Source organism: Hipposideros armiger, unplaced genomic scaffold, assembly GCF_001890085.2.
Source record: "Hipposideros armiger isolate ML-2016 unplaced genomic scaffold, ASM189008v1 scaffold_82, whole genome shotgun sequence".
NCBI lineage: Eukaryota > Metazoa > Chordata > Mammalia > Chiroptera > Hipposideridae > Hipposideros > Hipposideros armiger.
Window position 1 is genome coordinate 2,399,795 of NW_017731432.1, and position 14,640 is coordinate 2,414,434.

The window sequence follows — 14,640 nt, forward strand, 5'->3', positions numbered from 1 at the left end:
TACAGGAGAAATTAATAGGCTGTTAATTTGCACCATATTTACACTTACCCAAGTGATGTTTTAGCATCTTTTACAGGCTCAGGGCAACTAGTTGGTGCAGCCCTCCTGCACTTTAATTCTTCCTGGGCTGAGGAGCCTGGTGATAGGGAATCTGAATGTTTACATGATTTTCACTTGAGAAAGATTAGAGAAGGAAAAAAAAGCTTGACCAGAAATGACCAATTTGGACATTGTTACAGAAGTCCAGGTAAATGATGCGACCTGGACCATAGATACAGCAGCAGGAAAAGGAGGTCCAATTTGAGATATTTTGAACTAAGGGAGAAAGTCCAGAAATGGACTTGACAGCTGAATGTAGGGATGAGGAGGAGGTAAGACCAGCATTACTGCAGAATGTTAATGCAGATGCTGCCATCTGCTGGAAGAGAATGTAAACGACATGGGGCCTGTTCAGTCTTAGACTCGGAGCTGCCTATGGGAAGCCGATTTGGAGGTAGAGTGAGATGTAGGTTGAAGCTGAATGACACTCATCAGGCTACTGAAAGCTGTGGTCATAGATGAAGTCACATCACTCGAGCATCTGTGAAGCGCAGTGGGTAGAAGCCCAAACTTGTAGACCAAGGACATAAAGCGATGACCAGAAAAAGATGTGTTACATCCAGAAAGGTGGGCATCAGAATCCTAGAGAACAAAGTAGAAATGGTTCAGTTGCCATCAAAGCCAAGAGGACCAAGAAGGTGGAGGCTGAAAAGTGTCCAATGAGTTTAGCAACAAGGAGACTACTGGTGAGAGCAGTCCTGTGAAAATGTGGCTCCAGATGGCCTAATAGGGCTGCTACTCCCCCAGCCGTCCTCGTCTCGGTGACAGCCAGTCTATCCTGATGGGCACCAGCCCAAACCCTCAGGGTCAATCCTGACTTCTCACTTTTTCTCACACTCCACATTTGATTCTGCCTTGGAAACATCCGGAATCTGACTGCTTCCAGCCACATGGGTCCAGGCTTCCACCCTCTTGCTTGGATTACTGTGACTTCAGAGGTGAGCTCCCTGTACCTCCCTCTCCACCCCCACCCTTCTCCCACTGTCAGCTCTGAACATAGCAGCCAGGGCATCTTAAAAACCATGTCAGACTTCGGGGTCGCTTCTCTGCTCAAAACCCTCCAGAGGCTTCCACTCCTCCTTTGACAATGTACCCCCACTTGTCCCACCCCCTGGTTTACCCCACTCCCACTTCAAGGCTTTTTCCTCTGACAGGAAGACTGTTTGCCCAGAAAATGAAATGACTTTCTCCCTTAGTTCATTCAGGTCTCTGACTACTCTGGCCTTCCCTGACCTCTGTTAACGTAGCAGCCCCTCCCCCCACCCAGATCCCCTGACCTCACCCTGCTCCATGTCTTTTCCATAATGCATATTCTCACCTGCTAATGTATATTTACTTTATTCTCTGTCTTTGCTAGAAGGTAAGCTTCATAAGGTTAAGGGTTTTGTCTATTTTATTCACTGTGGCTGCATCCCAGCAAGCACTGAAGGTGGGGGGTGGGGAGGGTCAACCCAGAATTCTATACCCAGCGAAAACATCTTTTGAAAACGAGCATGGGGCCGGCCGAGTGGCTCAGTGGGTTAAGAGCTCGCTCAAGAGCGTGCGAGCTCTGAGCAACAGCAGTTCGATGCCCGGCCCGAGCTGAGCTGCTAACAGGTGGTAGGATGGCTCAGCTAAAAAAAAGAAAAATGAGCATGAAATAAAGATTTTGTTGTTGTCATTTTCACCATAGGTGAACCCAAAGCTTTCCTTTCCATCACCATCTTGGGAGGCATCTGTATTTGCCTGGCTTTTCAAGTGCCCTCTGCAAATAGCAGCCAATAGAGTGTTCTAGCTTCCCCTTAGACTCTTTGTTTTTCACACTTTTGTTTCACTTTCTATCTTGAAATAATTTCAAACTTGAGAGAAAAATTACAATAGTTTGAAAAACTCCGTATGCCTTTCACTTAGCTTGCCCATTTTTTACACTAAATATTTGCCTTGTAACTCTTTCTTCATGTTTATCTATGAATATTTCTTCTTATGCCTCATTATCCTCTTACTACTTCATGTGTATTTTCTAAAATATAAGGACACTGTTCTACAAAACCACAGTAAACCATCGAGCTCAGGAGATTAACTGATACAGCATTACTATCTAAACCACAGACACCATTCACTTTCACTGGTTGTCCCAAGATTATCCTGAAAGGTCCAAAGTCCAATCCAGGATTACTCACGGTATTGAGTCGTAATATCTCTTCAGTCTCCTTAGTCTGGAGTAGCTCCTTAGTCTTTCCTTGTCTTTCATAACTCTGACAGTTTTGAAAAGTACAGGCAGTTATTTTATAGAATAACTTCAATTTGGGCTTTTCTGACTTGTCATAAGTAGATTCAGTTTATGTTCCTCTAGCAGGAATATCAGAAATAGTGCTGTGTTCTCAGTGCATTACATCAAGGGACATGACTTTGTCCCATTATTGATGGTGTTTTATCACTCGATTAAGATATGTCTGCTATGTTTCACCACAGTAAAGTTAAATATTTTGTACTTACTAGAATCATTTATTCACGTTAGTTGGCATTTTACTGTAGAGCTTTTTCTTCTTTTCCTTATATCAGTATGGACTTACGTTTATTTTTATTCAGGATTCTTGGTTTTATTCACTGATTAAAATCCATTGCTATCATTATTTTGATGCTCAAATTGTCCCAGATAAAGACAGTGAGAACTCCTTTAATCTTTATCCTTTAAACAGGTCTTCATCGTTCCTTGAGCACTTTCTCACTTTCTGGAACATCAAGACACTCCAAGTTTTATTTTGTCCTTTCCTTACTCCAGCCCTCAAATCAGCCATTATTCCATGGAGGTCTGGTACCTTTTAGTGGAGAATAAGATTCAGAAATCAAGATGTGAGCTTGCTGCTGGGGTGTCACTGCTTCTAGGCCTTCCTAGGGGATAGAGCTCATAGATACATGTATGTATGTGTGTATGTATATATATCACATGTATGTATATACACACGCAGCTATAACTATTTTGATATTTGTCTACATGTATTCAGAGCCAGGTGTTCTTCCAGACACCTCCAATTCCAATCCAACACCACAGGATTTATGTTAGTCTTCCCCGTCTCCACTTTTGTAAATTGATTCTCTGACCATGAGAAGGCTGACTCCCATTATCTTCAGTATGTTTACTTATCTGTTCAAACCTGTTCAATGTAACCAATCTCCACCCCTTCAGGCCAGGACGCCTCAGCCTTGTGGTGACCATGTGGACAACATTTGGCCGAGAGGAAATGCTTTTCAGATTTTGACTTGGTGATTCCATAGCATCATGTCAGCCTTCTGAGGCTTTAAGGAATTTTTTACACTTTCCCCACATTTTTAGTAGTTTTCAACAGGAGTGTTGTCCAGGATCAAATTGCCTGCAATTTCTCATAAATTGAACCAGATATTATTGGTACATGCTCTAGGAGGAGAAAAAGTCAGGAAGCATGACTTTGGGTGTTGTTGATTCTTTATTCCCAGTTTTGCCCGAATCAGGTTTAGTTGGGGCTTCCCCTACTTTTGCTAACTTTGGACAAAATCATAAATCTACCTACTTTCAATATACCTAGAATGCAAATGATGGAGGAGAACAACGTAGCTCAATTGAAATTCTCATCTATAGTAGAAAAGGAGGCACCACACAGCTCTCACTAGCCTAGGTCTGCGTTTCCCAAACTTCACTGTGAGCACGGGTCACCTGAAGACCTTGTTAAAATGCTGAGTTTGTTTCACATGGTCTGGGGTGGGATCTGAGAGAGCCCATATTTCCAACATGTGCACATGACACTTCTGTCAGAGGTCTGTGCTCTGAGTAGTACGTCTCTGAAGTATTCACCATGCTTATTCTAGTGGTCAGCAGGAGTACATTAAATTATACAACCAGCAGAACTGGAAGGGGTTTTTAACCTTTTATTTATTTCACTTGCAAATATCCACACAGATTGGAGAACAGAGTGAACCCTTAAGTACCACTGATTCCCAGTCTTATAACTTCCCCTGCCCCTGACCTTTTTGTTTCTAGAATATTTAAAGTAAATCCAGCCATTATATCATGTCAGTATGCACCTCAAACAGACAAGGCTTTAAAGAAAAATAACCACAGTGTCATTATCACAAAAATGAACAATACATATAACAGAATTAACCATAATTCCTTGAAATCACCTAATATTCAGTCCATATCCATATTCTCAGATGCAGGAAATAGATGAGTCCCCTGGCCAGCAGCTCCAGCACCCTGGGTTCGCTCCCTATAGTTACATGGGCCTTCCTTAGGGGCTGGGCACACAGGTATATTCCTCCCCAAACCGTATTTTATGGCATGTCGATTTCATTCTCAGGAAAACAATGTTTGCTAATCAACAACAGCAAAAGCTTTAGGATCATACCCTTTGACCCACCTTCTTGGGTCTCCATCCAATCCTTTAGCCTTGAAGCTGGGACAGTAAACAGGAGCCCAGCCATGAGGCTGCAAAGTTGGCTCTGCTGCAGGTTAGCAGCCCAGGTGACCTTGATGTGGACATTTGAAAGAGGTTGCTTTAGAGAGGCCTGGGGATTCAGGCTTCCCAAACTCTTCTAGCCTCAAACCCCTCTAACTTCTTCCAGACATCTCCTTCCCATGGCCAGCGCCCACTGTGTTGTTGATCAGCATGCCAGCTGGGTTGTATGTGGTGGTCTGACTCTCTCCCTCTCCAGTCAATGGGCAGAAAGGGCTTCCTTTCAGGAAGCATCACCCTGACTCTTGTTCTGCGCTGCCGTCAGGCCTGCCTGCTGGCATGGGGCTTGTCTCTCTCACAGCCTGTCTCTGAAAGCCACAAGAAGCAGACAGCATATTCTATCCCAACATCTTCCTACCGAGCCCTGTAACCATAGAACCTGGTTCTATCTTGTTTCTAACAAGACCCAGAACAAAAGTTACACTTACGAGTAACATTCGTGAACACTTAACTGCTACCCCTTAAACCCCCACCCCATATCCTGGATCAAGGAAGACAGATTTGAGTCCTGCCTCCTGTCTTGCCAGCTGACTGGTAAGTAAAGCTGCTTTCCTTTCTCAAAAGCCGGTGTCATAGTATTGGCTTCTATGCACATCAGCAGTGGACCCTTGCTTGGTAAGAGTCCTAAGCCTCTGGTAAGCACTGAACCTCAAGAGACGACGTACGATTTCCTGGACAACTGCTTCATGACCAGATTAAGTAAAGGCTGCCAAATGCCCAGCCTGGGACAGAGAGGTGGAGCCTCTGTACCCTGCATCCCACCATGCTCAGCTGGCACCCATAACAGGAGCTCTTGCTGCAACACTCAGGTTCCAGGTTCCAAATTTGGTGTTAGAGCTCTTTGGGCTATGTGTAACAAAAACCAAACTCAAAATTATTTCAGCAAAAAAGGGTATATTTATGGGGAGAATGTGGGAATCTCATGGACTAGCCTGGTCTGAGGAAATTCAGAGGGAGACAGGACTTGACTTTCTTCTCCTCTTGTAGGTGCCTTTTTCCCTCTGAGACCCCTCAGCACCGGTGAGAAATGAGGCCCCAACTTTAGGCCTCACAGAGGTGCCCTCGATGCTGACCACACATCGCAGTTCAGGGAGCTGCCTGAACTCAGATGCACGGTCCACCCCAAGCCGATTAAGTCAAAATGTCGGGGGTGGAGCCTAGGCGTCAGCTCCCCAGGTGACTCAAATGTGCATCCAGGAGCAAAACCACTGCGTTACAGTTCAGGCACCCAGAGGGACTTGCATAGTGCTCATTCGCAATTGGGGAAGTAGGATTCGGGTAAACCCATTTAGGGTCAGGTGTCCATCCCCTCTGGCCGGAGGCTGGACAGGCCTCATGGACAGGCCTCTCCTAAGGCTTCCCATGGCTGTGCGGCAGCTGCCAGGCCAGGGCGTCGCATACGTTATCCCTCAGGAGCTCTTCCCACCTCCCATCCCTCCCGCCCCCACTGGAGCACCCACGGCAGCCATCTTGTCTGACTTCGCCTCTCAGAGTCAAGCTCGTGGAGAGGGCGGAGTCGTGTCCGTGGCATTTGTGACTTGGTGGGAGACGTGGCACAACATGCTGGTGGAGGGAGCCAGAACGGAGCTAGGTGAGGGTGTGGGGAAGGCAAGGGACAGTTATGGTCAGCTCTTTCCAGATGGGAGAGGGGGCACTGGTCAGAGAGAGACCCAGGCTCCAGGGAGGACATTTGGGGTTGGAGAGGCCTGAGCATAGGGGAGGAGCTGATGTGTGTTAATTTTCCTTACGTTCCTCTGAGGACATCTCCCTCTTCTAGACGAAGAGGGTGGTTGGTTCCCTGTACTTCAAGACCAAAAGCCCTTCGGCTCTGACCGCACCTCTGTGTGAGGATGGAGCTCCAGCCAGCCTCGGGCAGCCTCAGGCCGCCGGCTCCCTGCTCTTGTTCTAGGACAGGACTGTAGCCGGGCCTCAGCAGACTGGAGAGGAGGAATGGTGGGTGTGGGCAAGGGGCGGCATTTGGGTGGGAGCAGAGCTGGAGCTTCCAACCTTGCTCAGGAAAGTCCAAATGCCTGAAAGGCCCTACTGCCCTTCCCCCAGTCCCTTTTCCACTTAGGGAACTCCTACAGTTTTCCCTCAACCCAGCTCTGATCCCCAGAACCCAACAGGAGGGCTCCCAGGAACGGAGAGTAACAGGTGAGGCTGTGTGTCTCTTCAGACCAGGGGTACCCTGACCCCAGGAATGGCCCCCAGCACTGGACCAGGTCTCAGGGTAGGGTCTCCTATCAAGAAGGTCCTGGCGCCAACCCCAGGCCAGGCTGGGGAGGTTACTAGGCAGTGGACAGGAGCCCTGATCAGCCTGGATGTGCTTCGTAACCCACCCTGGACCTCTGGGTCCCCATCTTTATGCCGAACAACAACAGGGACCAGCTCTGACCTCTGAGCCAGGCCCCACCCTAGCCATGCCAGGGACAGATCAAATGACACCACACTTGAGCTTGACATTCACTTCTCTTTCCAAAAAATACCAAACACACAGTCTAGGTGTGGCAGGGGTACAAAGCCAGGCTGGGGACATTATACACCCAGGGGGCCCTTGATGGAGGCAGACAATTTAACAACTGGTCTGAAAGTCAAAAGAGAGGAGAGCTGGTTAGTGGGGCGAGCAGCAGTGGAGGAAAGGGGGGCAGGGACTGTGGGGTTCGGGCCCAAGCACAGGGACTGGCCAGCAGGGTCAGACCTGGGTTCTCACAGCAGCCTGGCCAGGGGCCCACCCCGGGGGCAGGGGTGATGCGGTCCGGCCTAAACTTCTGTGTGTGTGTCCCTGCAGCACTAAGCATGCTGGAGGGGCCTGAGGCCTGAATCCAGAGACAACGCAGCCAAACCTGGGTCTCTCTGAACCTGCTTCCTCATGTATAATGTGGGGACATTCGTATCCCGGCATTGCCTCCTTTGTGGGGTGACTGTGAGGAACCTGTGGGCCTGGGGAGGCCGAGGGCCACCCCAGGGCACTAGTCACCAAGGTCCATCTTTACTAGTGTGTCCCCAGGGCCCAGCCCAGAGTAGGCACTCACGTAGCCCTTCAGTGAGTAAATAAGCCACCAGTAAAAGGGCCGGCACCTGGGCTGGTGTGGGGAAACAATGCTGGTGCCATGAGGCTCTGTGGACGGGTCCATGCCTGCACCTGGGGGCTGGGTCCTGCCTCTGGCCTCTCTCTGAGTGTCTGGTCTGGGACTCAGAATGAAGGGTAGGTGCCTATGTTGGGGACAAGCTGCTCAGAGTTGTAACCGAGCTCGGGGAACACCCTGTGCCCTACTGGCCCTGCCCAGGGTGCTGCACTGGCCAGGACAGGGGGCTCAGACGTACTCTCGGGTGGCAGCTGAGGGGCCAGGCCGATAGGGCTGTGGGCTGCTGTTGGCTCTCTCAGGCTCCGGGCACGTGCAGCAGAGGAAGGAGCCCCCCAGCATGGCCAGGCCAGCAGAGGCCCAGCCCACAAACAGGGCCGGACCAAACTCGTACCTGCAAGGGGAAGGGAGGATACCATCAGGTGTGGCTGCAACCCCAGGGCTCCTCAGTCCTCCCCAGGGCTCCCCAGCCTCAGCGCCGGCAGAGGGTGGGCAGGGTATGAGGAGCTGAGACTGGGGGCCTCACAAGCCTTGTCAGCCTCTCCCGATAAACTGGGATGAATGCTCACCCTTTCTCTGCCTCCTCCCACCCCCTTCCGCTCCCAGCATGTCAACACCACACAGGGTGACCCAGGCTCAGAGGGCCCTGCTCTGTACTACCTCAGGTCCCTTTCCTCATCTGGCCAGTGGAGACAGTATGGGAGGGCCCACAGGGCTAGCTGGGAGGAGCAGGACAATCCCTGCCATCTCTCTGTCACCGTCTGTCCCACAGAACTCCCAGCTGGGGGTCCCCACTGCCCTCTGGAGAAGGTCAGACCCCTCCCCCTAGCACTCCAGGCTCTCCTGCCAGGGTGCTGCAGGCCAGCCCACCCCCCCTCTGCGGTGCCCTGGGTTTCCTGACCTCAGTGCCTTTGCACAAGGCAACCCCTCCTGGAATGTCTTTCGTTCTGCGCCTCCTGTGCTTCTCCGCCTTCAGGGCCCCTGCTCAGATGCCCCCTTTTCAAGGGGGCTTCCCCAGGCCCCTCTGTGCTCGCCTGCCTTGCGCGTCTGACTCTCTCTAGGTGGCCATTCAGTTCCTTGCTTGTCTGGCTCCCTGGGGAGGGCCTCGAGGGCAGACAACCCGATTCATCCGTGTCCCCAGGGCCCAGCACAGGGCCTGCCACCCAGGCGGCCTTGGGGATTGTTGAGGGGATGCAGGGACAAGTGCCAGCTTGGCACCCCTGAGCTGAGCTGCCTCTTGCTTGGCAGGTCTTCATAGAGCTGCCAGCCCCAGGGAACAAGCCTCCGTCTCACCTGTGGTCTCTTTTCCCTCCCGCTCCACACGTCTGTGTTCTCCAGCGCGCTCTCCTGACTGCGACTGCCCAGGCATCTTTCCTCATCCTCCCTCCACCCCAGGACCCCAAGGCCTGTTGGAATGTCTGGGGTTGAGACTTTTCCATTCTTTGCTCCTGGCAGCACTGAGAGGTGAGGGAGGAGCCAGGAGAGGCCCAGGCCCTTCACATAGTCGCCTATTCGGCCCCCACACCCTCGGCCCTACATGTCCTGACCATTCGACCTTCTAAATCCCTCTGAACCTGCTCTCCACTGCTAGCCCCCTGGCCCAAGCCCTCTGCTCCAGACCTTGGCAGCAGCGCCTTACCGGGCTTGCCCGTTTTCACCATTCTTCATACTACAGCTGCCTCCCACCCCAGGCTGGGGAACAAAACCTCCCTATGGCTGCGAGGACCACCGCGATCTGCCCTATCTCTTCTCCAGCCTCACCCCCACCCTCTTCCTGCCCAAAGTTAACAGCTGCTTCCTGCATGTAAACAGCAGTCCCCCTTGACTGAGTGCTCCCCAGGGCCCTGCATCGTGCTAAGGCCCTTACCTGCATATCTCACTGAACTCTCACAACCCGGTGTGAGCTGGGTCCTTGACTCCTAACTGTTTTACAGGGAGGAAACCAGATGCAGAAAGATGAAGGAACTAGCCTGTCACACAGCCAGCAGGTGCAGAGCTGGGACTTAAACTCAGAGCCAGGCCACTTAGCTCCTGGGGTGTCCTCTGCAGGCCTCCTGTCCCTTCAGAGGACCCGGTCACACCCTGCCTGGCTTCCTGCTCCAGAGAGGCTTCTCAGTGACAACATTTGGGGCCCTCTGTTTTCCCCTCCAAGTGCCCTGCAGGGCAAAGGCCATTGGCCCCAGAGGCGGTGGAGAGGGAGACCCAGCCTGTCCCCTGGCCCAAGCCATGCCTTGGCACTCACCTGGCATTTACAGGTGTGCTTGGGTTGAAGAACTCCTGGGTCACCAGAGTGGCATACCATGAGACAGCAGTCAAAGTGCAGAGGCCTAAGGACAAAGGAGGGGTTGCTCAGTTCTGCCCCAGCTGGCCACCCAGAGCGCAGCTACCTGCCATAGCCAAGATGATGGAGAAGGAGCCAGAGACACTCACCTGCCAGGAGGAAGAGGGCACCCCCGGAGATGGCGATGCGGCCCTTGGCAATGGGGTTGCTGTCCCCAACCCGGGTGCACTTCATGCCGACGACACTGAGGACCATGCCCACAAAGCCCAGGAGGACAGCCACCACCATCAGGGCTCGTGCAGACTGGATGTGACCTGGGTAGGCAGGAGGGATTGAGCAGGAGCTGGAAGCTCCTCCTGGGCTGCCACCTAGGCAGGCATAAGGGGGTAGCGAAGACGGGTGGGGCTGACTTCCCCGTGTGATTCCATCGTTCACTCCCCCTTACAGGCTCCTCCAGGTGGCGTGTGGTGACGGGGCAGATTGAGCTCTCTCATCTGCTCCTTTGTGGCTGGGGACTCTCTTTTGGGCCTTGCCCACCCGACCCAAGCAGCAGAGGCAGCTTCTCCTGGGGCTTTTCAGATTCAGCAAAATGAGGAGGTGAGGGCATGTGAGGCCCAGCTCAGCCCAGGTGGCCCTTGGGCGGGACACCTTCCCCATTGGCCATTCTGATTCTGGTCACCTTCCTCTCTGCCCTGTGAGTCACCTATGGCTGCCATATGCCTGCCTGTTGGTCATTCCTGGGCCAGAGGACAACTCGGGGATCTGGGTCCTTAAGGCAGGTCAGATGGCTTGCTGGGATGGGCATAAGCAGGGGCCATGTGACAGAAGCGTAGCCCTGGCCTGGGGGCCCTGAGCAGGTAGCGGGTGGGTTAGAGCCGGGAACAGAGCTGCAGTGGTGCCTGTTTATGAGCAAACTTATCAGGCTCAACTCCATACTCCAGGAGGAGTTGGGGGGGACCTGTGGCCCGAGTACCTGTGTGTGTACATGTGTGTATGTGTGTGTGTGTGGGGGGGGGGCGTCCATGTGTGTGCGTACACCCACCGGCATGCTGGCATGCTTGTCTAAGTGGCTGGGCTGGTGTGTACAGAGCATGGGGAGAAGTGGAGGGGTGAGTCTTAACTGAACCTTTTTGAGTGCCAGGCACCCATCTCAACTGACCCTCCCATAAGCCTGTAAAAGTCACAGTACTTCCTTTACAGATGAGGACATAGGAGCACAGAGAGGACCAGTGACTCCTTCAAGGTTACAGTGGCAGAGCTGGGATCTGGACCCACAGCTGCCAGAGCCTAGAGCCCCTTCCTCTGTGGGGACACTGGGCTAACCTGGATTTTCAAAAGTGCACAGACGCAGGGGGCTGGAGAGTGGAGCCCAGAGCAGATGGCAAACTGTGGGAAAGCTGGCTCCAGACCTCCCCCACCCCGTATCCCACCCCCAGCCCAGCTGGCATGAGGCCTACCTTCCAGAGCAAGCAGTGAGTCGTAGAGCTTGCATTGAACCTGACCGGTGCTCTGGGAGGCACAGGACATCCAGAGCCCTTCGTAGAGGCCCACGGCGGTGATGATGGCGTCACCAGCGTAAGAGGACTGCTTCCACTGCGGGAGGGCTGTGCTGGCGATGATGCCCACCCAGCCACCCAGGGCCAGAAAGTAGCCCAGGAGCTGGAGGCCCGAGTTGGCCATGGCCCAGAGGAGAGGGTTGGGGGCCTCAGAGCTCAGGGCTGGGCCAGGGTCCCTGGCAGGGCCGGGGTCATGGCCAGGTGAGCGGAGCAGCTGGGCTGGGGTGGGGTGCAGCAGTGGTCAAAGGCTGAGGAGAGGCGGCAGCCCAGCCAAGGCAGCAGCAGCGCAGTGGCAGCGACTGGGGCTCTAGAATGCAGGCGGAGGCCCAGGCACTGGCAAAGCCAGGGGCCCGCCCACAGCAGCCGCCTAAGCCAGGGCAGGGTCCCCAGCAAAGCTCCTGCCCAGCTCCCTGGGGATGGGGAGGTGGGGCCTCGGCCCAGGTAGGTGCCCCTGCCCCCGCCACCCCCACCAGGGATAGAGAAGGGAGGGCCTAGGAGGAGGGACCCTGCTTGTCCTCAGGGCCTTTCTGCCGGGGAAACCCCTTGGATGCCAGTGCCCTAAAATTCTCCTAATTCCTACGCCAAGCACCAGCCCCGAGATGACGGATTTTGCCCTCACAGGGCTCATCTGACCCTGGGGGCTTCCTGTCCTCTCTGACTACGACAGAAAGGAAATTGAATTGCAATTTGCAGCAGGTAAGACATCAAGGAAAACTTTTTGGAGAGGGCTCTGAAGCCAGATATGGAGAGATTGGGCTGGAGAAGGGGTACCGGGAAGAGGGGGTTCTGGGTACCTAGGGGCCATGCGTATCAAAAACAGAGGAGGCCAGACCAGGGAATACGCACTGCGGGGTCTCTTGGAGATGTAAAAGGGGTAAAAGAAGGGATCCCGTCAAAGCTGGGCCAGACCTGGCTGCCAGTCAGCAAGGGGCCTGGCAGGGGGGGGGGGTAGGAGATAGCACAGACCTTTTGGCATCGGCCTGAAGGCAGGCAGGCTGTACAGCCCCGTTAATCCCTTGCTGGCTGGTTTAGCAGCTCCTGCGGGGCCCAGAGGGGGCCCAGGGCCTCCGGCCCCAGCTCCAGAACAGCCTGGAGGGGAGGGAGCCTTGGCCTCTGCACATTCCTGGGGTTCAGGCTGCCCCCTCCCAGTGCCCCCCTCTCCCTTCTCTCTCCCATCCCAGCTCCGCCCTGTGGAGCCGGGGAATGTTTAACTCTCCTCCATCTCATTAGCAATCCCCTCACGTTCAGTTCAGTTTGGCCGTGGGTGCAGGGGGAATGTCAGAACACTGCTCCTACTCCCACCAGCTCCCAGGCCCCCTTAATCCCCAGAGGCCACCTGGTTTTCCTGGACTGCACTGCGGGAAGGCAGGGTCCTGCTGCCGATACCCCCCTACCTCCACCCCAGCCAACTTCTTCCCCCACAGCCCCTGCCCCCTCTGCAGGGACACATCCCCAGCCTGCACCCTTGCATTCTTCACGTGGCTATGCAAACGAAAGGGTGCCAGGCACTGCACAGACAATGGCCACCCTGTGTGCCCGCCCAAGGCGTGGGCCCCTGGTATGGCCTGGAGCTCCCGGCAGTGGGAGCTGGGGGAGCAGCCTGCCCTCTGAAGGAAGGGTCAGGGGTGGGTGCTGTTTGGCCTGCAGTTCTGAACACTGGGCCCCCTGTGGCCCTCCCTGCTGGCAAGGCCAGAGCCACGTGGATCTGTGTGCAGGCCAACCTGCTTCCTGGGAAGGCCCACAAGCCTCCAGATCAAACAGGGCCTGAACAGCTGTAGAGAAGTCAGCCCTGAGTTCAGATTCTTCTTCTACCGTAGACAATGCTGAGACAGTACAATCAAGGGGAGCAGAGGACATTACCGGAGCCCGGAGTGGACACTCCTGGGGACCCAGTGAGCACCCTTTCTTGCATTCATCATCTCGTCCTCCAGGCAGCCCTTCATGGTGGGCAGTCCCTTCACTGAGAAGGAGCCAAAGCTGAGTGAGGTAACTTACCCCAAGCTAGGAAGCAGCAGGGGAGGACTTCCCATCAGGACTGTGGGCTCCCGCCATGTTCACCCCCCACCCTGCCATTCTCAGGTGGCCCCGGGGGCGGGCAGACAGAGCATGCTCCTGGGGGTGATGCGTGAGCTGGCTGTGCAGCCAGCATTCTTCCCTCTAAACAGGATATCTGGAGTCACAATCGTCGGTGGAGCTGACAATGTCTGAGGGAGGGCAGGGTGCCCACACACGGCAGCCACGTGGCACAGGTTATTCCCCAAAGGCCAGGCCCGCTCTGTCTCTGAGCTGGGCCTTGACCCCTTCTCCTACCCTTCTTCAGAGGTTCTCTGTGTAAGGAAGATCCAAGGATCATTCTGGTTCCAAGGAGCACCTGGGGCAGGTCTCTGAGCCTTGGGATCAAGGCCACACAGAAACCGAGTGTCAGAGCTATCCAGGCCCTTATGACCACGGGATGCAACCCCTTCCGCTGACGAATGAGGGAACTGAGAGCTAAAGCGGGGAAGTGAGCCACTCTCCCCAGGACCGAAGTCTTGGGGCTCTGAGGCCTCAGAGGATGACTGCCCAGGCTTCCATCCTGTGCACCCCCAGACCCTTCCTCACACAAATGGGCCATTTGTGATCTAGAATGACGTTCACATGTCCCTCTGAAGTCCTTCTGTGTTTCCTTCTCTTTCTTACTTGAGGTTTTGAGTCTGTTCTACCAAAATGTCCTCTCCTACCCTGATGGCCTTCCGTCACCAGAGTCCCAAAGCCTTTTAGAATCCAGATCCTGGTCCTGGAGCAGAGTTCTTTAACCTGGCACAGCTTCTCCATCCTGGTGCTCCCCTTTTTCCCTGTCAGCCCAGTGACTCCCAGGCATGTGGGGAGCAGGCAGGCTCAGGGCCCCACCCTGCCTCCATTAAGAGTTAACTAGAAACTGCCCTGGAGTGTCACATTTCACAGTTTAAAAAGTGCTTTCACATACGATTACTAGAGGCTTAGGGTTCTAGCTTTACCTCTGCCACTGAAAGCTGTGTGACACTAGGCAAGTCCCTTAGCTTCTCTGGGCCTGGTTTCACAACTGAAAAGTAGGGCTCATACCACTTGCCCTGTCTGGTTCATGGCAGAATTTACAGGGATCAAATAATGGGTGAGAACCGCTTTTGGAAAAC

General features: G+C 53.8%; 1 protein-coding gene and 1 long non-coding RNA gene across 2 annotated transcripts; one reads left to right on the forward strand and one right to left on the reverse strand.

The window, feature by feature from the left end:
* Window positions 1-3,961: 3,961 nt before the first annotated feature.
* Window positions 3,962-12,610, reverse strand: CLDN19 (claudin 19). The gene is made up of 5 exons (XM_019643832.1): window positions 11,390-12,610; window positions 10,082-10,246; window positions 9,894-9,978; window positions 7,893-8,045; window positions 3,962-7,152 (listed from the first exon to the last, which is right to left on the reverse strand). Exons 1-5 carry the CDS (start codon window positions 11,610-11,612, stop codon window positions 7,104-7,106), a joined length of 675 nt encoding a protein of 224 aa, XP_019499377.1. The 5' UTR covers window positions 11,613-12,610; the 3' UTR covers window positions 3,962-7,103.
* Window positions 12,110-14,317, forward strand: LOC109383406 (uncharacterized). Its single transcript, XR_002124174.1, has 3 exons — window positions 12,110-12,184; window positions 13,306-13,474; window positions 13,654-14,317. It is a non-coding gene; the product is annotated as an uncharacterized LOC109383406 (long non-coding RNA).
* The last annotated feature ends 323 nt before the right edge of the window (window positions 14,318-14,640 follow it).

Bases quoted from the DNA above. Each gene is read 5' to 3' on its own strand.
- CLDN19 (XM_019643832.1), bottom strand. From the start codon at position 11,612: ATGGCCAACTCGGGCCTCCAGCTCCTGGGCTACTTTCTGGCCCTGGGT. The intron at 8,046-9,893 runs GTGAGTGCCAAG...TTCCCCTTGCAG, and splicing joins AGCACACCTGTAAATGCCAG to GTACGAGTTTGGTCCGGCCC. The intron at 7,153-7,892 runs GTACGTCTGAGC...TTTGACTTTCAG, and splicing joins CCCTCAGCTGCCACCCGAGA to ACCAGTTGTTAAATTGTCTG.